A 26,360-nucleotide genomic window follows, 5' to 3' on the forward strand; every position below is an offset into this window, starting at 1 on the left:
AACCAGTCAGGCATAGCTTCTTCAGACACCCCCAAATGCTGTCAGTCTGGTTCCCCCAAAACAGTCTCTTTTCTTGAGACATTATTTTTTTTTAAACTTCCAGAATTCCTTTGTCCTTATGAGTAACTGGGTTCTGGCCTTGCCTATCAAAAACCTGTTTTGTAAGTTAGCTAGAGCCAAGAGGTAGAATCTCAATACTAGTAGTTATAGAATTGTCTCTTAACAACCCTTAAGGCCGTTTTTCTCAAAGTGGTCCGCTAAACCATTCTGAGAAACCTGAAAACCTCAGGGCTCCCATTGGCGTGGTTCGCCATTTGCAGCCAAGGGGGGACGTGGGAAGAGGCGTGGGCCATATAAATTACTGAGCAACTTCAATTCTGTCAGTTTACTTACATAAATTACACTTGTTTTCTAAACATATTGCTTCTGCAGAGACACACATTTCCCTCTGTTCCCCTCTGCCTCCAGGATTTTATAAATCTAACTCCAAAGCAGAGGATAAGTGGGATAGTCAGTTTGCTCTGCCAAAGCAAACATATGGAAAACAAATTATTTTAGTAAATAACCTCATTCTTCTTGACAGCACTTATTGTTAAAGTTGCACTGTAGGAGACCAGCTAGCAACCATCCCCAAGTGGGTTAAAGAGAGCTGGCTAGCTGAAGAATGCAGTGCAGCTCTTCCAAACAGGGCATCTGATTTTGTTACAGTATCAAGCAGCGAGAACGAGAGATTCATGAAGATATGATCAAATTATGCTTTCTCTAATATCAGGAGGTCCATTTCTTTCCACTAGAAAAGTAGCTTAGATTTATAAGTAGCTATCATTACTCCTCCTGGTTGCTTTCATTCACTTCCCCACCCCAAAATCTCATCAACCTAAGAGTTTTACAACGTTAAGAGTTTCACTCCCATTTGAAGAATCAGACAGTAATAAGCTAAGCTTTTATTGACAGATCTGAAATTCTTAACCAGGTTTTTCTATGGACAATTACTGATATGACTAAAGACCAAACATCTGTATTAGTTGTTATGGGACTGAATATGGGAATGTTTGGACAGATAAAGCTTCCTAATTAGCTCCAAAAATCCTCTCTTTTTTATTGACAGGAATCTATTCAAAGTAAATTAAACTAGAGAAAAACTGTATCTTGCCATAAAAGCTTGATCATTTGAGACTTAATTTGAGAATTAATCTGATTTTTTTTGACGCCATAGCAACACACTTTCTTGTATGTCTCCCAAAGGTCTTCTCTGATATGGAAGACTCCCTTATCTTTCTCAGTCATCTGCAGAACAGTGGCCTAAATGGAACTAAGGTCAAATAGAGCATCTAGAGCAGAAGCTATTTTTCAAGCATCACTTGGAGAATATCTTTATCACCTAAAAGGATGACAGAAAATCAGAAGACTGGACTCCCTCTTGCTGCAAGACCATTGAATTCTTGGAAGGTAGTGCCTTGGTCTCACCCAATTCAATTTCTAGAAAGGATTCCTTCTTTAACAGGCCAAGAAACAATGAAGGTGGATATTGTGACCAATAAAACCCATAGGCAGGAAAGCACCTGGGAAAAGGTTTCTACCGAGGAGCTGTCTTGTAGCCGCTTTGGACAAACCAGGAGGAACAAATAGCAACTGATGGATCAAGTCTAACATGGGATCCAACAGTGACTCATTTGCAAACAAGGGAAACACCTTGAAAGAAACTCCATTCACCAAAGCATCCATTCTAAGCAACAACAGTTCAGCAAGAACAGAATGATCCCCAAATCATTCTAATACAGAGAAGAAGCAGCACAGTGCCCAATTACTAGTAAGTGCCTCTTTTAAATGCATTTTTTATTAGATCCAATAGAGGCTCCATCTCTGGAAGTACTTGAACATTGCTGATCCTTCTCTAGTGAAGCCCTTCTAGGAGGTTTTTGTCTTCTCTAAAGACCCAAGCTTTATGGCCAAGAGGGTTTTGCAGATAATTCTGGCCTGCTAGGATAATCTCTTTCAGATAAATTTCTATTGGATCCTCAAACATTAAAAGAACGCATATGTCTGTAGCTCCTTCCCCTACAAATTCAAGATGACAAGGCTGCATAAGCAGCACATCCCTTGGAGTAATGTTTGTCATCTGGCCACTGGGGAGGCAGGGCAGGTTAATCAATAACAGGTCTGAAGGTCTCAAATCTGATTTTAGTGCATGGACTTTTGCTTTTAAATAGGACATTAAAGAATTAAGAAATTCTTAGCTCAGATTTCATTCACTATCAATATTTTAATACTTTCCCCTTCAAAGTAGGAGAGCCATAATTGAGAGAGTACCTGCACATAAGGATTACAGGATGAGATCAGACCAGTGGCCTTCATAATCCAGTACCCTGTCTCTGGGAATGCCAAGCATACGAGGCTTCAAAACTACAAGACAACTGCAAAATAGCCCATTAGTAAGCATGTGCATACAAGATGTATATGCTCCTGAACATCTTTGACATGGTTTTCAGACAAAACTACTGTAAAGCACCATGGTTCAGGGAAGGCAGATCACAAACACCTGAAAATTCCTCCAGAAAAATTGGTAGCAGTCAGCAAACATCATAGAGCACAGAATTCATGTTAGGGATGTAAAATCCTGTTTAATTGGTTAATCAATTAAATGCAGGGCAGAGGAGAAGCTCTGGCCAGGCTGAAGCAGCCTCTGCCTCTGGCGGGCCAAGGCGCCCGGCAGGCAGGGGCTGCTCTGGCATTCCAGGCCCACCATGGACAGAGGCTGCTCCAGCCAGGATGCCAGCGCATCCCCTGCTGGCAGCAGGATGCCCCGTGGGGCTGGAGCAGCTCCCTGCCCGTGGCAGGCAGGGAACTGCTCCAGCCCTCACTGGTTAACCTTAACCGGTAAGCTACACCCATTAAGGGTGAGGCTTACCGGATTAAATGGTAAAACATTCATATCCCTAGTTCATGTGCTCCCAATAATATGCTTAGCAACTGGGCAGCTGCTTTCTGCACCAACTCAAGTTTACATGTTAAAGTACAGCCCAATGTAGGGATAAACTGTGGTAACTCAGCCTTGAGGTGACTGAAGAATGAATCACAAAAGCCAGGTGCCTCCTAAATGTTTAAAATCTATATTTTAATCCTGCTTAGTTATTAGCATCAATGAAATCTTGTGCCAACAAGTCGCATAAGTTAAAAGTGTATTTTTGCACTCATAATTCTTTAAATGTGTATCTGCAGTACTTTTAAATTTCTTCTGAGTTTACTCTATGCCTCCTTGGTTTTCTAGTATGAAAAGAAACAAATTGCAATTTACCTTTACCTTCGATGCTTTTGTATATATCTGCTTTTAACAGTTTTCATGCTGCACTAAACAATCTCAATCTTTTCATCCTCTCCTTACACAAAGATTTTACATTAATTTAGATACTGTGGCAATGGATAGGTTAAATACCTAGATCTGTGTCACCTATCACTTCCATTTCTGCTAAATCTTTGAGATGAGGTGACCAGAACTGAACACAGCACTGAGCATGAGTGTGATGGGCCCAAATTATGGTGCAATTTTTATGAAATTGAAAACTGTAGGTCTCTGTCACCCTGTTAGAGGCAATTTTTTTTAATAGATTGTATTTTCCACTCAAGTCATTCAGTTCTTGGCGCACTAATTGTAAGAATGAGCTGAAAGGGAGAATGCTACACTGTAAAACAGCCTGTCTGCCCTCATTTAGGTTTTGTCTACACTACACAGCTTTTAGCAACATGGCTGCATCAACACAAGTCAAGCAGTTTAAACAAAACTTTCACCCCGTAAAGCCCACTACAATGGGACTTTTGTCAGGAAAAACACCCAGTTTTGGTGACAAAAAACTTCCACCCCTCAAGAGACCTTTGCTTTTTACCTTCCCTTTATTGTCAATAAAGAACCCTCTGCTGTTTGTTTTGTTGAGGAACAACAACAATGTGGGGAATTATAGGACAGTCAGCTTCACTTCAGAGACTGGGAAGTTAATGGACCAAATAATTAAGGAATCAATTTGCAGACACTTAGAAAATAGTAAGGTGATAAATAACAGTATGGATTTGTCAAGAACAAGTTGTGTCAAACCAACAGAACAGCTTTCTTTGATAGAACAACAAGTCTTGTGCATAGGGAGAAGCAGCAGACGTAGTATCTTTTGACATTAGTAAGGCTTTTAATACTGTCTCATATGACCTTGTCATAGAAAAGCTAGAGAAATATAGCCTACATGGAGCAACTACATGGCAGCTGCTTAACTGTTAGGAAAACCATTCTGAGACACAAATTATCAGTGATTCACAGTCAAGTTGAACTGGCATATCAAATGGGATATTGCAGGAATTGGTCCTGGGTCCGGTTTTGTTCAATAACTTAAATTTTTTAGATAATGGTACAAACAATACATAAAGTTTATGAACGATACAAAGCTAAGAGGGTTTGCAAGTGCTTTGGAGGATAGGATGAAAATTCAAAATGATCTGCATGAAATGGTCTGAAGTAAATAGGATGAAATTCAATAAGGATAAATCCAAAGTACTCTACTTATGAGGAAACAATCAGTGGCACACTTACAAAATGGAAAATAACTGCCTAGAAAGGAATATTGCAGATAGGGCTGTTACAGTTGATCACAAGCTAAATGAATCAACAGTGTAACACTGTTTTTTTTTAAAAAAAAGCGCAAACATCTTCTGGGATGTGTTGCGAGGTGTTTTTGTAAGCAAGACATGAGAAGTAATTCTTCCATTCTACTCCGTGCTGTTAAGGCCTCAAATGGAGTACTGTGTCCAGCTCTGGGTGCCATGTGTCTGTAATGATATGTGCAAATTGGAAAAAGTCCAGAGAAGAGCAACAAAAATAATAAAAGGTCTAGAAAACATGACCCATGGGGAAAGATTAGAAAAACTGGATTTGTTTAGTCTGAAAAAGAAAAGACTGAGGGGAGGGGGAACATGATGATAGTTTTCAAATATATTTGTTTCAAGAAGGAGGGAGAAAAAACTGCTCTCATTAATCTCCAAGAAGCAGTGGGCTTAAATTGAAGGAAGGGATATTTATGTCAGACATTAGGAAAAAGTTCTTAACCATCAGGATACTTGAATATTGGAACCATCTGCCTGAGGAGGTTGGGGAATCTTTTTTAGAATAAGTTAGAAAAACACCTTTCAGGGACGGTGTAGTTATTATTTATTCCTGTGTTGAGTGCAGGAACTGTACTAGATGACCACTGAAGTCTCTTCTAGTCCTACATTTCTATAATTCTCTTTTGACTACAGTTCTCTGCTGTTCCCACAGGGCAGCCCTCTGCTTTCTCCCACTGCCTCCCTTCCTCAGTCTCTGATACTGCCCAGTGAAGAAACCTATAGTGCTGGCCCTCTTCTTCTCACTGCCACTTAGCTCACACTGTCTGATAACTGTAGTAGTCAAAGAAAAGCGCTATGAAGGGAGATTACTTTGGTAAAGTTTAAAACAATAACTGCTGCTGATGCTTATGCTTAAAAATAAACTAGCACACTAAACTGAAGGCTCCAAAAGTGTGTATAAAAACCTTTACTTTTTCTCTCAATGCACAATCTAATCTACATAGTCAGGAGCTGAATGGAAATGATATTCCTTTACACCTCTCTCAAAGAATACTGGTGACTGCCAAAATGTCTTAGCCCTATACCCAAATGAATTAAAAAAATCTCATGACAACTAGGACCTACTACCTAGGTCTATCCAGGTGATAGTGATATTCTGGAAACACTACCCGCAAATTAATAGCTCAATTCAGGTGTAAGTAAAGTCAGGACTTTTGGTGTAAGTTTGGGATGAGGACCTAGGGCAACTTTGTCCATGTGGAAAATGGTCACAGAATCATCTATTGAAAACAGTAACTCACTCTCCCTGTAGATGAAATGATTTAAAATGTCTTTAAAGTAGAACACTCTCTGAAGAACTGAAATGGTAATTCTATTAAACTGTTAGTGAGCTGCATAACTAAACACTCCCCACCTCCACCTCTGAGGGTATGTCTACACTACAGCGCTAATTCGAACTAACTTAGTTAATTCGAACTAAGCTAATTCAAATTAGTGCAGCTAGACCTAAAAACTATTTCGAATTAGCGTTTTGCTAATTCGAACTAGCATGTCCACATTGAGTGGACCCTGAACAGAGGTTAAGGATGGCCGAAGCAGTGCCGGCAGAGCATCAGAGTAGGACTTAGAGCGTGGAGCTGCTGCCTCAGGCTAGCCGAGGGCTGTGCTTAAAGGGACCCGACCCCCACCCCGGACAGACAGTTCTCAGGGTTCCCCGCTTGCAAAGCAGTCCTGGCTTGGATTGCCCGGAGTACCCACACTGAGCACATCACAGCACTCGGCCATCAGCCCGGCTGCACTTGCCACAGGCTGCCATCTGGGGAGAGGGGGCAATTGGGGGGCTGCAGGAGAGCTTCCACCCCCAGAAGCTCGCAGAGCCAGCCCAGTCTTCCCCATCGGGGGCTCGTACCCCATTCCTCCCTCACCTCCTTCCACTTACCCCTCCCTAGCCTCCCTTCCTGATGTACAAAATAAAGGACAATTGTGTTCAAAAATAGAATCTCTCTTTATTGAACAAAACTGGGGGAGACTGCGAAAAGGATGTGGGAGAGGGGAAGAGAGAGGGGAGGGCAACTAAAATGATCAGAGGTTTGGAACAGGTCCCATATGAAGAGAGGCTAAAGAAACTGGGACTTTTCAGCTTAGAAAAGAGGAGATGGAGGGGGGATATGATAGAGGTCTATAAAAACACGAGTGGGGTGGAGAGGGTGCATACAGAAAAGTTCTTCATTAGTTCCCATAATAGAAGGACTAGAGGACACCAAAGGAAAGGAATGGGTAGCAGGCTTCAAACTAGTAACAGAAAGTTGTTCTTCACAAAGCAAATGGTCAACCTGTGGAACTCCTTGCTGCAGGAGGCTGTGAAGGCTACAACTAGAACAGAGTTTAAAGAGAAGTTAGATCAATTCATGGAGGTTGGGTCCATGGAGTGGTATTAGCCAGGGGGTGGGAGTGGTGTCCCTGCCCGAAGTTTGTGGAAGGCTGGAGAGGGATGGCACGAGACAAATGGCTTGGTCACTGTCTTTGGTCCATCCCCTCCAGGGTCTCTAGGGTTGGCCGCTGTCGGCAGACAGGCTACTGGGCTAGATGGAGCTTTGGTCTGACCCAGTATGGCCATTCTAAGCTCAGGGCTCAGGGTCGGGGGTCTCAGTGGACCATCTTGATTTTCATGCAAACCTGTTCCTGGGTGGCCAGGCTGGCAGCTCTCCTGCCCTAGACGGCCGCTTTCCTGTGCCTAGTGCGGAGGTCGTGGACAAGGTCCACGATGTCTGCACTGGACCAGGCGGGTGCCCGCCTCTTGCGGTCCTGGGCAAGCTCCCGGAAGCCGCCAGCCTGGTCCCGGGAAGAGGGGGAGGGCTGGGGGGCATCGGGTGGCTGGCTCGAGCCGTGCCAGGTGCAGGGTCTGCTGGCTGGGTGCTGGCAAGCTTGCACCTGGCACGGGCATCGTAGCCAGCCCGTGCCCCTTTAAGGGGTCCGGGGCCGGGAGTGGGGCAATAGAGTTTCCCTGGTGTTGGCCAGAGTGGCCATCAGGGAAAGCTGGGGAGGGCTAGCCTCCCACTAGTTCGAATTAAGGGGCTACACAGCCCTTAATTCGAACTAGTAAGTTTGAACTAGGCTTAGTCCTCGTACAATGAGGTTTACCTAGTTCGAACTAAGCGCTCCGCTAGTTCGAATTAAGTTCGAACTAGCGGAGCGCTAGTGTAGCGCCTATCAAAGTTAATTCGAACTAACGTACGTTAGTTCAAATTAACTGTGTAGTGTAGACATACCCTGAACTACTACCTCATTCCTTGTACAAGATAGTGCTTGGTGAGGCAGCTGTTCAATATTTTTGTTTTACCCACACTCAACAGGTGACCCAAATGTTTATTTTCTGCAAACCATCCAAACCCTGCACTGAATACTGAATTTTTAATTTCCTCTTGGGCTTTTCTATTATGTGCATTATAATGAGTTCTTCATTAATGAATTTATCTTCACAGCATCACTATGAAGTAGGTTTGTATTATCCACCTTACAGTTGGAGAAAAGAGTCAGAGAGAAAATAAAATATGCAACAATGTTATACTAATTTTGTCTGCTTCAATAATTGGGCTGCCAACTTGAGTTAAGGAATAGTACTGATGAGTGTAGGCAGTAATGGTTTTATACTGCATGGATCAGTCAGTTGAAGGAGACACGGAAAGCATTGATACCTTTCGTTTTTCTGCAATACCTCATTTGTTTTAAGGCTGAAAATCCTTAAATATGAAGTCTTCTACATGGGCTTGGGCCTGATTCATACAGAAGATCAAATGCTTTCAAGCCAGAAGTCCCATCTGAGAAACAACCAATGCCAATGCATGACTCAAAGTCTGAAGTATAATACGTCAACCACAACATACATTTGGGGCACCATATACCCCTCAATCACCAGCTACTTTGCTTCCCTCCCCTCCCCCCCCCATGGATACCCAACATGCTGAAAGACTTTCTTCCCAAAGAAAGTCGCTCCTTTGGCATCTTTATCCAAACGGGAAAGTTGGACCTGCCTTACAACTTATCTGGTCACTAATCCCAACCAACCAGTCAGCAGGACATCTTAGGAAATACTGGAACCCTTGTTGTGGTCCTTTATATTCTTGCATGCAGCTGGGAGGGAGGATAGTACTAATCAGATTTTCTCAGGGAAAATTCCCATTAATGATGAGTTACTGGACTCATCCTTGGACTTTAAGATGCAAACTACCAATAAGCCTGAGACAGCTAAAGTTTCCAATACCAGAGTTTCTTCTGCACCACCTGGAAACTCTTGTTCAAAATGTTGAGCAGCAAAAAGGGACACAGATGTGACCTTGTTCTACGAAAAAGCTGAGAAAACTGTTTTTTTCTTCTTGCTGATCAAAACAAGGTTGTTGTAAATACCTTACCCCTTCTTCCTCATCTGAATCAGACAAGTGGTCAGAAATATTGTCCAACAGAGAAGACTATGCTGCAGGTAGGCTGGCATAGTCAATGAGACAGACAATGCATTAATTGAGAGACTACTGATCAATAGCATCAGTGTATTTTATATCTCATCTTTCAGGATCCCCAGATTCCTAAGGAGGACCCTGTCATTAAGGCCACATAACTCATGCGGGCAGAGGGAACTGATCCAGCTCAGCGCAGCCCACCACACAGTGGACTGGGGTGCTATAGCCCAGCTACACCAGCTGCACAGTGGGCAGGAGGTGCTCCAGCCCAGCCAGGGTACAGCAGCTCCCCATGGTGCAGTGCAGAGGCCTGGCCTACCCAGAACAGCACACCCCTCCCCCAGTGCAGTTAACTGCTTAAATGGGATTTTACATCCCTAAACACCAGAGTGCCAGAGCATATTCTTTAATCACGCAAGTGGGAGTTTGCCTGAGTCACCTCAAAGTAAAAGCAGCATGAGGTGCGCAGGCAGCAACAGCAAAAAGAGTGTTGTACCTCAGACTCTGAATACTAGATCAAGAGATCACTATGCAGGAATGGAGTTTTTAGAATTTTTTGTGAAAAAGTAAGTTTAATTAAATTTGTGCTCACTCCTTTCTATCCTCATTGTTAGATCTAGTTTTACTTCTGTCCCTCGCAAGGCTGGTCTTGCACATATGACTAGAAATTGCAGCGCGGCAACTCACTGAAAATGTCACGTGGGGAAAATATTCCATATAATTTCCACTTAGATTTGAGTTTTAGGCACATATGAAAGGCTTATAACGCTTATATTTTACAGACTGAGTATGAGATGAAGACTTATTTTTCACGAGATTAAAGGCTGTTGAAAGATGAAAACACTCTTATTTAACACTTGTAATTAGTTCCCAATAGTACTCCCATACGCTAGTTTTCAGAGGTTTCTGTACCATTAACAAGAAAAAAGGCTATCAACCTAGTAGAGGGGAAAGGCGCTCTCCTTTTGTTATCTATGCCATCCTGAAAAGTAATGTAGCACTGTTTGAACAGGCAACATAAATTGCAGCACTGACAAGTGCTACCCTATAATCTACACAATCTACCATTCTAGGTTTAAATAACTGACTTTGTTGTTTGAAATTAGGACTGTGTTTATATCCTGATCAGCAAAATTTTATTGATACAACAAACCAGACTTTGCAGGTATTCTGTTTCCACTTTTTTTTTTTAGTAACCTTCTTATAACCATGACCAAATATCACTTGTCATCAAGTTTCTAAACTGGTGGTACTAGTAATGTGCAGCTAAGAAAACCATAGAAATTTAAAGACGAAAAGTTCTGCAAACTTTGGGTCTGCACTAGTGTTCCCTCTAAACTGTGCAGTAGCACAACTTCACAGGTGATTAATCAGCCCCACACACAGGGCCCTGAGCCTCTGACTGGGCAGGGCTGATTACTCATCTGTGAAGCTGTGCTGCCATTCAGCTTAGTACAGCCCAGTGTTCCCTCTATCAGCTAGGAATGTAATTCCCCCCTGCATTAAAAATAGAGCATAGTCATGGTGATGGGAGAGGCAAACCTGATTACATACCTGTCTGAGCTGCTAGGTATGTATCTGGAGTAGGTATGTTAAAAATCATGAATTAGGGTAACCCTGTCACCACTGAAAATCTCAGTGGTTACACGGTTACCCTTGCTGTGGGTTCTGCAGTATAAAGCTTAGCTTTATACAGCTGAACCCACAACAAAGCTTCCCCAGGAGCAGGGCCATCTTTGCCCGCCTGGCTCCGGAGGAGGAGAAGGAGGCTTTGCTGCTGCAGTGAAGCCTCCTTTCTCTGTCACTGTGAAGTTCCCGGGGAACAGTGGCAGTCCTTGCCCACCTGGCTCCACTCCTGGGGACAAAGTTTTGCTGAGTGTAAATTACACTAACAACTGATAAGCATCCGCTTACTGGTTAAAGGGTAGGTCAGGTTCAAACATCCCTAATCTGGAGTATTTAACCCCCAACTCGCCACTCATCCAGTCATGGCCATACTCTGTTTTTACTGTATAAGTTCAGTTTTCACACCTACCGGGGAGTGCTTCCTCAAGTTGTGAATTACAGCCCCATATTAAAATGTATATAAAGGAAATCACTTAAATTTTTAAAAAGAGAATATGGATCAGCAAATCCAAACAGCAATAAAGCTTACATGTACCAGTGGTGCATGCATACCATCCAAATTGTGAAGGCCTAATATAGAACACAAAAATGACAGATTTAATAGACTCAAGGAAAATAAAACACTTTTATAGTGCATCACTGCCAAAAGGATGCATGTGAACATTAGGGATGTTAAATAGCGGTTAATTGAATAGTCGGGAAACCTCATGAATTTGTATCGGTTAGTTGACTATTCTATAGTCCCTGGGAGCGGGGCCTAGGGTTGCCAGATGGTTTAACAAAAATATACCGAATTACCCCCTCCCCGCCCCAAAAAGGGAAAAAATTCTGATCAGGAAAAAAAAGGGCGGGAAACCAAAGTTAAGCAAAACAAACAAACAAATAAAAGGGCGGGGTGGAACCAAAGTTGTTAAGCAAAAGCTGCACCACTCCCTCCAGTTTGGGGCCACACATTAACCCCAAAGCACCAACCCCTCCCCCTGAGCCAGGTCCCCCAGTTCCCCCATCCCAATGCACTCACCCTCCCCCAGAGCCAGGCCTCCCTAGCGCCCCCCCATCCCAATACATTCACCTCTGCCTCTGACCCAGGCCCCCCACAGCATCCCCCATCCCAGTGCACTCGCCCCTCCCCCCGAGCCAGGCATTCCCAGCGCCGGGAGCGCCCCCGCTGCCCTCCCCCAGCGCAGAGCCAGGAACTGGAGGAATGGGATAGCCGGGTAAATTAATCTTACTTTTAAAGTCGCTGCTCCTGCCTCCCGGCCTGGCTGCTTCAGCTCACATTGTGTTGAGGGAGGCATCACATGGCCAGCTCCTGGGTCTCCGCTGGTCACGTGGGCCAGAGCAGCGTGCACTCCCCACTCTAGCCTGGTGCCCCCCTAGCGTGGCTCCCAGCAAGTGCCTCCTCCTGCCCCCTTTCACTACGACTCTGCCACGCTCCTCACTCCCCCACCAGACACCGCAGCGGAAAATTGTCCACGCCGGGCTTTCATCCGAGGGAAACAGGAAATACTGGACATTTCACATGTCTGCTATTTTCTGGTTTTGTTTTTTTTACCCGACGGAGCTTGCAAATACTGGACTGTCTGGGTGAATACCAGACACCTGGCAACCGTAGGCGGGGCCAGCAGCAGTGCCAGACAGCAGCTCATCTGCGAGGGAAGCCAGTTTAAAAAACCAGCTCCTCTTGCGGACCAGCTGCTTGTTGCCCTGTGCTGCTGCCTCTGATAAAGAGGCAGCAGTGCAGGGTAGCAGCAGCCCGTCTGCGGGGGGAGTGGTAAGATCTGAGCTCCCAGACCCGGCGCGAACCAGGACTGGGTTGGGCTGTCTGCCTGCCCAGCTTCTAATACACTTTAAAATACAGAGCCACCAGGGCAACAGCTTGCTAAAAAATGTACTGGATGGGAGGAGAGGAGGGAAATATGTGATATCTATAGCATTAACCTATAAGCTTTTGCTTATGGGTTAATCAGTTAATTGACTACACTATAACATCCCTAGTGAACACTGTTAAATTTGTAACTATTGAGAGATTTCCAGAGCAAAATACAGCCGCTCTCCAAGTTACAAACAAGTTATGGACCAATATTTGGTCCGTAACTCAAAGCGTTCATAACTCGGATCCGATAGAGTTACATGGCGACTGCGCTGTTCGTAAGCGCGGATCGCCGTTCGTAACTCGGATCTGCATTTATAACCACTTTGGTTGTAAGTGCAGATGGTCATAAGTGAAGATGGTCGTAACTCGGGGAGTAGCTGTATTAGAGTACTATTCTTCAGAAAGGGGTCTGCACATATGAAATATTCAACTTTGGCCCTAACATGTCCTTTTTCAAAGGTAAATAAATTGAGATGAAAGCACCTAAAACATTCTGTCACAAGAAGACCTTGTCATGTCAAAATTACATTCAACAAAATCTACACGCACAGTATTTTTCACATTTTCAGTATTTTAAGGATTCTGTGATCTTGATGAAATAATTATTAATACGGGGTCTTGTGTTTAAGATAAGGTTAAGACATTATATAGTGAATATCTCTAGCTGGAAACCTCCAAAAACAAGACAGAGAGAAGAACAGGACTCGTAAAAGATATGGGTACAATAGCCAAAAAAGAAGATGCAACAAGGGAGTACATCTATATGGATAATAGATCAAAGGAAAAGTGGTTTCTCCCCATACACTTCCTTCAGGGTGGGCTGGAACACCCAATCTCTACCGTGTATGCTTCTTACTGAATGAATGAAACCTTGGGTCCTTTCCCAAAAGCATCTACATCTCCTATTTCCTATTCTCCAAACTCCTGGCAGATTCCATCCCATTTGCACTTAGGAAAATGCACTCAAATCAGAAACACATGCAGCTGACAGAGCTCACAAAACACCTCTCTCAACACTACTAGCCTTACTAATCTGTTGACTATGCGCCTTTAGTGCAGTTTGCCTATTTTCCATACCCTGCTGAATATAGTTTAATATATAATTCCTACCTAGTACCCATTTTTAACTAAAATAGAAAAGGATCATTAATATCTGTAAACTATGACAGGATATTTTGATCATTTATCATCTCAATACTGCCTATGTTTTACAAGAATATCAGGACCTAATCCTATTGGCAAAGGTATAATCTTTCCATAGCCTCTTACCGTTTCCTCATTCTCTATAATTTTTTCTTGCAGTACCAAGTCATCAATCTTGCTTTTGACCATACCGGGAATTCCCTGCAAAATAGTGTTACTTACAGCCAACATACCCATACCACCTCCCCCCCCCTTTTTTTTTAGTCCAAACTACATGAGGCCACTTTGTAAGACTCCTGATTCATATTAAGATCTTCAGTGGAAGAAAGGATGAGAGCAATTATAACAGGGCAAAAGTTTTGAAGTTTATAAGAAACAAAAATATGATGAACAGCAAAACAGGTTGGATGCAATCACAGACACTCAAAGAAACAGGACCTACCCATTGAGAATCTTGAATACTACAGAACCAGTGTTCCTGTAAGGTGGCTGCTCAGGAGAGATTCAAATGCTGCCCAGCTGATTTGCAGAGTGCCAATAGCACCCACACCTGACAGCATGTTTCTACTGGTGCTGCAAATTTGCACATGCCTTGGAGCACATAAAATTTATTCTGCACACAGATGAAAAAAATTAGAGGGAACATCGTACACAACCCATTCCCTTCCATATAACATGACATATCATATTGTAATAAGTACTGACCTTTAGGCAAAGACTAAGGCAATGGCTGTGGATGACCTCTAACATTAGTTTGTCACACAAAGGATTATTTTTTATCATCCAAAGCAAAGGCTCTATAGTTACAAGCAGAGCTCGACAAATTAGCCAATCTACTCGCCCGGGGCGAGTAGATTTTAAGCCGGCATGGCGCCGCAGCGCGATCAGCACATGCGCAGCGCGGTCTGCGCATGTGCAGCATGCCAAACCGCGCGTCTGGAAAGCAGGGTTCACCGCCGCTTGTCAAGCCCTGGTTACAAGTGTTCTGGAAAAACAGTTGAATCTTCTGACATTAACAACAGTTAAACTCATATCCTTAAAGTTCTTTAAACAGTCAATACAGGGCTGGTCAGATTGAGAATTTCTCTTGGATCTCATGGTAGTTCTTTACCTTGACTATAAATTTACAAACATTTTATGTAATTGTTCCTGGAAAGAAAAGTTGTCCAATAAAGTGCAATAGTGTTGAGTATAATGCCAGTAAATGGGTATGAGAAAAATAATAATTGGTAGAGTATATATGCCAAAAATAGTACTAGTGATTATGCAAAGGTGAAAAATCAGGATGTACACAAAAGATATACACAGTATTTTGGATTTGCTAGCAATATGTAAACATACATAATATCTACCTTTGGTTGTCTCTACAAAAATCCAGCACCAGTCTTTTTAAAAAAGCATATTACAGTAGTTTAAATTTCAAAGAAACCAGCCCTAGACTGTAGGTGGAAGAATAAAGGGTTATTTTTCACTCACCAAAAATATGGTCAAATCAGTATTTCCTCTGAGGTAAAACCCTATTCATTCAACAATAGTACAAAGTTCTAGCTAAGACAAAGGATCACAAAAGCTGCATCTGGGTGGAAGGGAATGCATAGAAGCAGAGTCCTGCAGAACCTTTTCTATCCAACAGCATCAATTCACACTCAGCTGGGGCTAAATCACAATTATTTTCCCAACTTTGAAAGTGGACAGGCACCAGGCATTCCAGTTCATGTAATTTATTTTAACATTGTTGCAGTAAAGTCAAAATCACTAGAATTATCTGAGAATAGGCTGCTGAACAAAACTTCAGTAAAGTGAGTGGGGGTTTTGGTATACATTTTCTCAACAGTCCCTCATTTGGTTGTCTCACATGAGTAGGGTTGCCAGGTATCTGGTATTCACCCAGTCTGGTATTTGTAGGTTCCATCTGGTAAAAAAACCCAGAAAATAGCGGACATGTGAAATGTCCAGTATTTCCTGTTTCCCTCGGACGGAAGCCCGGCGGGGACAATTTTCCCCTGCTGCATCTGGCGGGGGCGGGGGAGTGAGGAGCGTGGCAGAGTCGTAGCGAAAGGGGGCAGGAGGGGGCACTTGCTGGGTGCCACGCTAGCGGAGTGCCGGGCTGGGGTGGGAGTGGAGCGCACGCTGCTCTGACCCACATGATCAGCAGAGACCCGGGAGCTGGCCACGTGATACCTCCCGCTACACAATGTGAGCCAAGGCAGCCGGGCCGGGCAGCAGGAGCAGCGACTTTAAAAGTAAGATTAACTTACCTGGCCGTCCTGTTCCTCCAGTGCCTGGCTCTGTGGGAGGGATGAGGGGGGGAAGGGATTTGGTTGGCACACCCGGCGCTGGGGATGCGTGGCTCAGGGGGAGGGGTGAGTGCACTGGGATGGGGGACGCTACGAGGGGCCTAGCTCTGAGGCAGGGGTGAGTGCATTGGGATGGGGGACTGAGGGACCTGGCTCAGGGGGAGGGGTGGGTGCATTGGGGGTTAATGTGTGGCCCTAAACTGGAGGCAGTGGTGCAACTTTTGCTTAACAACTTTGGTCTCCTCCTTCCCCCCCCCTTTTTTTTGCTTAACAACTTTGGTACGCCCCCCCCCCTTTTTTTTCCTTGACAGAATTTTTTCCAGGTGTTTTTTGGGGGGGGGGGGGGGGGGAGAAGGGTGTGTTCGGTATTTTTTGTTAATACATTTGGCAACCCTACATATGGCTGTTTCTTTCCCATTTAACAGTAAAATATTAGAATAGAGAGGAAAGAGTTCATACTTCTTCCTATATCATATATATAGTAGCCCAGTGTCTGAGAGTCTGTAATGCCGAAATGCTGGCTGTTCCCTCTGGGGAGGCGCTGTTGCCTGAAATGCTGGCTGTTCCCTCTGGGTGGCCGTGCTGTATGAGGAGTGCAGGGCCCAAACGGGCGCTTGCACCGCTTGCTCCCCCGCGGCGGCCCGGCTAAGCAGTGCAGATGTCAGCCGAGTGCCACAGTGGGAGGAGAAGGAGGGCGGGGCGGCTCCAGGCTCCACCCCCAGCCATGAAAATCATCGCCCCCGCCCCCCTTCGCCTCCCGCTGTGGCGCTCGGCTGACTTCTGCGCTGCTCAGCCGGGCTGCCGTGTGGGAGCAAGTGGCGCAAGCACAGGGAGTGCGGAGCCCAAACAGCCATTTGGGCTCCGCGGTCCCCCAGGTTCCCCAGGCAGGAGGGAGAGAAGTGAAAGAGAGACAGACAGACAGAGAGGTAGGAGGTGGAGGAGAGCTGGGGGGGGGGGGGGGGGGGGGGAGGAAAGAGGAGGAGAGAGAGAGACGGAGCGAGAGACCGGAGGCTCAGGAGAGAAGGCCGACGTGGAGGAGAGACATGAAAAGCCCGTCTTATGATGGGCTAATTGGCTAGTATTTAAAAGAGTTACCATCATTATTATCTCACAATCCCTAGTCTTTATAAAGATACTCGTTTATTTGCTTGATTAAAAACACAGCAGCAGATGGGGAAAACACTTAAATTTAAAAGCCCAAAATCTTTGGTAAGCCAGTGAAGACTGCCCAGTTGTGCTCCGCACTGTGCATTCTGGAAGAGTGGCTAAACTTAAACCTCTCAAAAATGAGGAAATACACAGCTGAGATACATACCTCACCCACACAGAGCAAAAGCCATTGGGAATGATTCAGTATGGATACTGCAAATGTTAAGTGATGGGTTATCTATCTATGGTTGGAATTAAGGATGTTAAGAGGTGGGTAATTGACTACAGGAATAGTTGATAAGGGAAGGTGCTCTGTCCTAGCTGGCACCTGGTCCAGGAGCTACCCCCACTGCAGCTCTGCACTTTAAATGTAGTAGGAGACATTCGCACAGACTTCCCAGCTCCTACTACATTTAAACTGAAGAACTGCAGTGGGGGTTGGTCCTGGGCCTGGTGCAAGCTGAGACTGAGCAAGCCTGGCTCAGTCCCATCTTGTGCTGGGTCCGGAAGCTACCCCCGCTGCAGCTCCGTATTTTAAATGTAGTAAGAGCCAGGGCAGCTCTTATGATATTTAAAATGCAGAGCTGCAGCGGTTCCAGAACCGGCACGAGCCGGGACTGAGCCGGGATTGCTCAATCCCAGCTCATGCCGGGTCCAGCAGCCTTTGTCTGCGGGATGCAGAGCAGCCTCTGCTCGGGACAAGCCTGGGCGCACCGTGGGCAGAGGCTGCTTGGTGTCAGCCTCTCCTATCCAACCCTCCGTGCTGCTGCCTGATAGAGGTAGCAGCATGGGGGGGGGGGGGGGGGGGGAGAGCTGGCAGCACCATGGAGACGGTGCTGGGGGGAAACCAGCTTTTCAGCACCGGCTCCCACTCCCCTCTGATACATCAGCAGGAATGGTAGAAGAATGTTAGTAGTTGACTCAACTAGTTGCTTACACCCCTGGTAGGAAGGTAACCAGTTAGCCAGTGGCCCCACTAGGCTGGAGCAGTCCCTGCCTGATGTGGGTAAGGGGCTGTTCCAGCTCGGCCAGGCCTGCTGCACTACAGGTGGGGGCGGACACTCCAGCTCAGCCTGGCTGGAGCAGCTCCCCTGCGGTGGGCCCAGCCTGGCTGGAGCAGCACCCACCCATGGTGCAACGGGCCCAGCTCAAGCAGCCCCAGCTCATGGTAGGCCCAGCCTGGCCTGGCCAGGCCAGAGCAGCCCGGGGCATGGTGTATCTGGTCAGGCTGCAACAGTCCCCGCCTGCGTGCCACGCCGCGGATGGTGGTGGTACTTCATCCTGGCTGAGCCCACTGCAGCATGCCCCAAATCTCTGGATGTCTCCAAATGAAGACTGGATGACTTGCTAGAAGATACCTTAGTCAAGAGAGTTGTAAGGTTTGATGTTGAGGTACTTGATGTAATTCTGTCCTATGTTATACAGAAGGTCAGACCAGATTATCTAATGGTCCCTTTTGGTCTTAATATCCATGAATCTATAATAAGCAGACAGGAGGAAGGACTAAGAACATGCCACCATTTGTGCTCTATAATCCAGACCGTAATTCCAGAATTAATCTGCAAGCAGGCCAGCTACATTCCTTATGTATAGCTATATTGAATGGTGAGGGGATCAATGGGAGCAGCATAGCAGAACTATCACTGTAACATGAGGAGAGGTGCATGTGTACCTTCAGAGATCCAGTTTGCCTTATTTCAGCTCCAAATCCAGTACACTGAGTCACCAGAGGTACAGAAGGATCTTTTTTTTTAAAAAAAACCCCAAACATATGGATTATCAGAAGTCTGGTGGGCATACATGACAGTGGCCTCCTGGGCTTACTAAGAGGTAGGTGAAGGCCACGTCTCAGAAGAATCCTTAGTAAATCTAGAGTGATTTCTGTGGAATACACTCTGTGTTAGCAAACGGGGATTGCTTATGCTATGCCTGACATAAATCTGAGTTTTGCCTTAGCAACAAGGTATTATACTTTGTTTTATAGCTTTATATGCTCTCTCCCTGAAGTATTCTATAGTATCTGTAAGAGCAGAGAGTTAGTGTGTGTTACTGGATCACTGGGACATTGCTCAAAGGAAACAGAGTTAAGCTTAAGCTGCGGAGTGGCATGTACTTTAACTTTGTATTTCTTTAAGTTTAACTACTCTGCACATTTGGGAAAGGCACAAGGCACTACTAGGAAATCTTAACTCTCCATTAACAACATTTTGGGACACTTAATGTCTTAAGATTTTAATAAAAATTACTCAGCATCTCAATATACCACAGCTCTTCTCTCCCCCTTTTGCTTCTGGCTATTGGCAGTGATTACCCTAGCCAGTGAATGAATTGACAGCATGTTAGTCCTTTACTGACCCAGTGTCATCTCCTGTCTGTCGGACCAAAACAACCTGGTTCTCCCTCCTCCCAAGGAGAGGTGGGAGCCATCATGGGTTTCACAGGTTGAACAGCTAAGAAAATTGCTTGCATGAGGTCAGTGAGGACACTTTTCAGGGAAACAGACGAACCTCAAAAATATCCCTCACTGCATTGCTCTGGCCCTTACCTTTCCACCCCACATTCCGTCTTCCCCATTTCCAAGAGAAGCAACTTGCATGGGAAAAATTAAGCCTGGAGCCCCTTCCCCGTAGCTGGAGGCAGCAAGGGGAAGGTGAGGAGTTCTGAATTCCTTCACCTGATCAGAGAGCAGCCAAGTCCTAAAACAGCCATGGGGAGGAACTTTGGGGCATGCAGGGACATTTGTAGGAGTCAGAGGAAAGGCAAGACACAGATGGCTATACTTCCCTTTTCACCAATGTCATTGAAGGGAAAATTGTCCAACATTCCTCCTTACAGATCTGCTCTCTCAGCATTTCTGACCTCTCAGGAGAGAAAAGGTAGAATGATCCTTTATTTGAGGGACTGTAGAAAAGCTACTTTTTTGGAAAGTCAGTTCTTCAAAACACTATGCATTCAACTGGGTTTGCCACAGCTGGGCTTATACAATTCATTCTTCCCATCGGCAGAAGAAATTCAATCTCAGTATGCAGCATGAACATTAGCAAGGGGTTTCTACACAGAGGTACTGCATATCTGTGTGCTTGCAAAGAAAGGGGTATCCCAAAAACATGCTGAGTTTTTAAAGGGGTGGAGGATTCTCCTTCCAGTCATTGTGACTCTTAGGCAACAGAGTTCAAATTTGTGACCAAGGAGGTCAATGCTGTGGGGGACAGTTGCTGGAGTACTAATTTTAGTGACATATGTAATACAGCATCCACACATGCGTTTAACAGGTGGAATAGTGCTGGTAGCCATTCAGGGAAGTGGTTTTCAGTCACTGACAAAATCAGGGTTTTACTGACAGGTCTTAAAATTGAATGGGGATTCATGGAAAGATGTGCTGAAATGAGGAAGTGTTACTGGCAAAACTGTGTATTGTAGACCAGACCTAGGAAAGAAATCCTGAGTGTCTGAGATCAGTGTAGGGAAAGTTAGAGATATAATTTGAGTTTAAGTGTTCATAAAAAAAGTTACAGGAACCAGTTGATGTTGTAAAGACTTTTTTAAAGGGAGATTATAGGTGTATTTTAGGAACCCCTTTGTCTAATGACGCTCAGTTTGACCACTTATCCTAACCCGCACCCCTATGAGTCACAGCAAATTTCAAGACAATCCAAGTAATGTGGATTTTAGAGCACTTAAAATAGTTGACCTTTAGACAGAAAGTGACACGCAACCTTAACTAACAGAGCAGATGAAATGCTTACTCGAGAGAGTTCTACAGGTTATTTATTTTTTAATCAATCTAGAGTGGGGTGCGCAATAAGCGGACTGCAGGCCAGATGCAATTTGCCAGGTTTAGCTGCTGGAAGGACACCAGATGCTTTATTTACCTGAGTGTCCTCGAGTACAGCTGCTCGCAGTTCGCTATTCATGGCCAATGGGAGCTGTGGAAAGTGGCATGGGCTGGGCCACCACTTCCTGCAGCTCTGATTGGCCAGGAACAGCGAAACCATGGCTAATGGGAGCTGGAAGCAGCCGTATCTGTGGACGCTGAAGTAAATAAAACATCCAGCAGTGGCTAACCCTGGTGAACCACATCGAGCCTGCGGTCTGCTTATTGCCCATCCCAATCTAGAGCAAATAAACTGTGGGTAGAACTCAATTCTCCACCATCAATGAAACCAAAGTAACAGCTGTAGAAGGTTGACCTGTTTACCTATGTGGAACTAGGATGGAGAACAGAGAGGGGAAGTGGATCCCACAGACAAGATGATAGCTACTTAGTACAAATCAGGAGACACAAGAGTTCCTAAGAAACTTGCATCTGTAAGGGGGAAAACACGCAGGACCTAAAGAAGGGATACTGTAAAAAAACTCACAGGTGAGCACTTCCCATTGGTACTCAGCTGTGGTCACACAGAAGTTAGGAAAGGTGTGTAGGGAGTACTTGCTGGGGATGTAGATGAAACAGGAGATCTATGGCAGCCGATTGTCATGATAGCAATTACAGGTATACATCTCCTACACAGAGGGGTCAATGTAATGAGGGTTCCATTAAGGTTATTAATCATGTGTTGAATATATCTAGAACACAAAGGACATTCATTAAGTATCACGGGTGAAGCAGAAGCGTGAGGCAGCTGCAGCACTACTGAAGGTATGTGGAGGTATAGGAAATGGAGAGAGGAATTCATTAGCAGATGTTGGTAAAGCAGAGGAAATGGGTCTTCCAAGCCTGGTGGTCATGCAGCAAGTATGAAGTGTACAGTGGTGCTGCAGGTGCTAATAGCTGCAGCAGGGACATAGAGCAGAGTAAATCAGGTCCCTTGTGAACTCAGGGCTCTGCGTGGGATAGCAGTTGTACAAATGCACTAAAGGATACTTACTGGGGTCATTGTTGAAGCAGGAGCTCACTGGGACTGGAAGCCCCGTGGGGGAGCTCAGGGAGTAGCATGAAGAAGTATAGGTATCTCATGTGAAGTATTCACTAGGTGTGTAATAGAATAACCATTCGCACGGTTAACCAATAAGCCTGGGCTTATCTGTGATTGTGAATGGTACACACAGTTCTCCCCCAAAGAGCAGGGCAGAAACCACTACATGCTGAGAGCTGGCATAAAAGCCAGATCCTGGTTCCCACCCCACTCCTGGGAAACCGACTTCTGCCCTGCAGTGCTACCTCTGTAGCATGGGCAGTAGCCAGCTCCCTGGGAGAGGGACTGCAGAAAGGAGCCAATGTGTGCTGGGACCTGGTGAGATGGCTGTCGCCCCACACTGCAGGTACACATAACTGGTGAAATGTTAACATCCATAGTATTCACTAGAGGCTTATGAAGCAGAGGAACCACACTGTTTAGGGCTGGAAGGAGGTCTTTGAGGAGGTACAGGGGTATGGTGCCTGAAACGGAAAACTCGCTAGAGGTCACTGACGAAACGAAGTCTCCGCAGGGGGCTGGGAAAGACATGTAGGGAACATGGATACCAAGAGCAACATAGTTATCTTGTGTGGTGACAGGATAGGCGTATAGTGCTCTGGATGCAAAGGGGCAGTATGGGCCCTGGACCACACACTAGGGATCTTGATGAAGCAGCCTGGGACAGGTGGCTGTATGTAGTGAGGTGCAGGGAGTAAATGGGCAGCAAGGTGCCCAATTGGAGGTACTCACTAGTGTTAATTGATAAAGAGATGGTTGGAATATGGGGCATGGTGCCCGGCGTGGACTCCTCAGTAGAGGTCACTGATGAAATGGGATATGTGGCAGCTGGGAAGGGTACACAAGACAGGGTGTGGGATATTCACTATGGGTCACTGGTAAGGAGTGGCAGGGTGCACAGGGAGTAGGATACATGGAGGACTTGCTAGGTGTCATTAGGGAAAGGGAGCAGAGTGCTGAGGAATACCCAAGGTACAGAAAAGGGCACTCGCTAGGCGGCAGTGATTCAAGAGCAGGGTGAATGGTGTACGGCATAGGGTATTCATTAGGGGGTATCTTGTAGTGAGGTGAGGATGCCTACAGTTATATGGAGATGCCTGGGGGCATTCAAAAGATTGAGCGAGCCGGCATGGTGCCTGAGATGCACAGGGAGGGGTGCTTGCAAAGGAGGTACCAGAGCAGGAGACTGGATTCTTGGGGATATTGGTGGGGAGCAACTCACTAGGGTTAGCAGAGGAAGGCCAGAGCCAGGTTCTCACTGAGGGGTGCTGGCAGGGGAGGTATTGGGGACAGCAGCCTGGAACCAGTGTCAGTTATACATTGGGGAGCACTGGCACGGAGAGGAACTGGGTACCCACTGGGGGGTGCTGGCAGGGGAGACACCAGGGCAGGAGACCGGATATTCACTGGGGGCAGGTTGACAGGGGAAGCAGCGCAGGGTCAGAGCCAGGTACTCACTGGAAGACACTGGGGTCCAGAGCCGGATACTCAGTGGAGGGTGCTAACAGGAGTGGTAATGGGGGCCAGAGCAGGGTCCTCACTGGGAGGTGCTGTTGGAGGAGGTAATGGGGGCAAAAGCTGGGCACTCACTAGGGCTAGCAGGGGAGTTACTGGGGCCTGGAGGGGAGTCCGGAGTACTCACTGGCAGGAGAGATACTGGGAGCAAGAGCCAGATGTTCACTAGGGGCCACTGGCAGAGGACGGAACAGGGGCCAGAGCTGGGTGGGTACTCACTGAATGTGCCGGCAGTGGAAGTACCAGGGTCCAGAACTGGGTACTCAAAGGGGAGCTGCTGGCCGGGGAGGAACTGGGGCCCAGAGCCAGGTACTTACTGAGGAGCTGCTGGCAGGACCAGGAGGCAAGGTAGGAGCCACACTGGGGGCACTGATGGGGCAGGTACCAAGGGCAGAAGCCAGGCTCTCACTGGGGAGTGGGGAGGGCGGATCTAGCAGGGCAGGTCCCAGAGACAGGAACCGGGCACTCACTGGGGGGCTCTGGCGGAGCAGAAACCAGGGCCTAGAGACATACACTCCCTGTGGGGGGCGCTGGCAAGGCAGGGCCAGAGCCGAGCACTCACTGGGGGGCAATGGGAGGGCAGAAACAGGGAGCTGGAGCCGGGCGCTCACTGGGGGGCGCTGGCAGGGCAGAGACAGGGGGCCGGGGCCAGGCGCTCACTGGGGGGCGCTGGAGGGGCAGAGACAGGGGGCCGGGGCTGGGCGCTCACTGGGGGGCGCTGGTGGGGCAGAGACAGGGGGCCGGGGCCGGACGCTCACTGGGGGGCGCTGGTGGGGCAGAGACAGGGGGCCGGGGCCGGACGCTCACTGGGGGGCGCTGGTGGGGCAGAGACAGGGGACCGGGGCCGGACGCTCACTGGGGGGCGCTGGTGGGGCAGAGACAGGGGGGGCGCTCCCTGGGGGGTGGGGGCAGAGACAGGGGGCCGGGCGCTCACTGGGGGGCGCTGGTGGGGCAGAGACAGGGGGCCGGGCGCTCACTGGGGGGCGCTGGCAGAGACAGGGGGCCGGGCGCTCACTGGGGGGCGCTGGTGGGGCAGAGACAGGGGGCCGGGGCCGGACGCTCACTGGGGGGCGCTGGTGGGGCAGAGACAGGGGGCTGGGGCCGGACGCTCACTGGGGGGCGCTGGCGGGGCAGAGACAGGGGGCCGGGCGCTGGTGGGGCAGAGACAGGGGGCCGGGCGCTGGCGGGGCAGAGACAGGGGGCCGGGCGCTGGTGGGGCAGAGACAGGGGGCCGGGGCCGGGCGCTCACTGGGGGGCGCTGGCGGGGCAGAGACAGGGGGCCGGGCGCTGGTGGGGCAGAGACAGGGGGCCGGGGCCGGGCGCTCACTGGGGGGCGCTGGTGGGGCAGAGACAGGGGGCCGGGGCCGGGCGCTCACTGGGGGGCGCTGCTGGGGCAGAGACAGGGGGCCGGGGCCGGACGCTCACTGGGGGGCGCTGCTGGGGCAGAGACAGGGGGCCGGGGCCGGACGCTCACTGGGGGGCGCTGGTGGGGCAGAGACAGGGGGCCGGGCGCTCACTGGGGGGCGCTGCTGGGGCAGAGACAGGGGGCCGGGGCCGGGCGCTCACTGGGGGGCGCTGCTGGGGCAGAGACAGGGGGCCGGGGCCGGACGCTCACTGGGGGGCGCTGCTGGGGCAGAGACAGGGGGCCGGGCGCTCACTGGGGGGCGCTGCTGGGGCAGAGACAGGGGGCCGGGCGCTGGCGGGGCAGAGACGGGGTCCGAGCCGGGTACTCACTAGGGGTCGTTGGTGAAGCGGGGGCTCCGCGGGGGCTGGTAGCCGTACAGGTGACAGTAGAGCACATCGAAGCAGAAGCAGCACATCTCGGCCGACACCACCATCTTCCTGCAGCCGGGCCCGCCGGAGCCGGCCCCGGGGGAGGCGAGCAACGAGGCGGCCGTGGAGGAGAGGCCGCCGGGGCCCCCGCCGCAGCTGGGCGGCATCGGCGGGGACAGGGCGCACCCGGGGGCGCCCCCCGCCAGCCCCCCCAGGCCGTTGAGGCGGGCGATTCCTGGCGGGGGCAGCGCCCCTGGCTCACCCCCCGCCGCCGCCGCCCCGCCGCAGTGGGAGCTGCCGCCGCCGCCGCCCCCCGGGCCGCCCGAGCCCGAGGGTGGGGAACTGGAGAGTTTCTGCTTCTTCACCCCGCAGCAACCCGCCGCCATCTTGGAGCCGTCTCCCCCCACGCAGCGCTTCCGACCCATAGCGGGGGGGCCGGCCGGCCGGCCGGGGGACGTGCGGCCGCCTGCTCCGCCTCCTCCCGGGCCTGCTCCGCCTGCAACGGGGAGGGGGCAGGAAGGGATGAATGGGGAGAAGGAGAGAGCGGAGTTAGAGCCGGCCCGTCACCCCGCCTTGCAGGCCGCGCGCCTCTGCCCTCCCCTGCTCCTCGTCTCCCCCGCCGGGGAGCGGCCCCGGCTCCGCGAACCCCAAGGGCGGCTGGCGGAGCCGCGCCGCACCGGGCCAGTGACCTGAGCTGGCTTTTGCTGGGGGCAGCGGGTGGGGGGTGCGAGCCCGCCGCAAGCAGCGTCATTGCAGGCAGCGCTGCCCCCACACACCGGGCTGGCGGGATGGAGTTCAGGCTTCACGGATGCGTTCGCGCCGGCGGTGCGGAGACCGGCAGCCAAAAGCGGGTTTGACCCTGATGGACCCGTCTAGCGCTTTTAATCTCTAGTGCCTCTTAAAGAGCAGAGCTAGCCCATGGCATGGGATGGACGGGCCCTTGCTTGGGCGCTGAAGACCACACTGGCCAACGCACTGAAGAATAACAGTTTATACCCTACATCTCAAAAGGAACCTTTTAAAAACC

The 26,360-nt window shown here is 48.4% G+C and overlaps 1 protein-coding gene across 5 annotated transcripts in view; it reads right to left on the bottom strand.

Annotated features, from left to right (window-relative positions):
* Positions 1-26,360, bottom strand: part of AMMECR1 (AMMECR nuclear protein 1) — a 157,290-nt gene that overhangs the window by 80,172 nt on the left and 50,758 nt on the right. For 2 of the 5 annotated variants that reach the window (XM_075940920.2, XM_089781849.1), the window contains exon 1: positions 25,295-25,781. In XM_075940920.2, coding sequence (XP_075797035.1) covers positions 25,295-25,758 — 464 coding nt within the window. In that variant the 5' untranslated portion in view covers positions 25,759-25,781. Of the gene's footprint in view, positions 1-25,294; positions 25,830-26,360 lie in introns of those variants that run through there. The other 3 variants (XM_075940919.2, XM_089781852.1, XM_089781851.1) reach the window with 3 other exon arrangements.

This window comes from Pelodiscus sinensis, chromosome 13 (genome assembly GCF_052426305.1).
Source record: "Pelodiscus sinensis isolate ZL-2025 chromosome 13, ASM5242630v1, whole genome shotgun sequence".
Classification (NCBI taxonomy): domain Eukaryota; kingdom Metazoa; phylum Chordata; order Testudines; family Trionychidae; genus Pelodiscus; species Pelodiscus sinensis.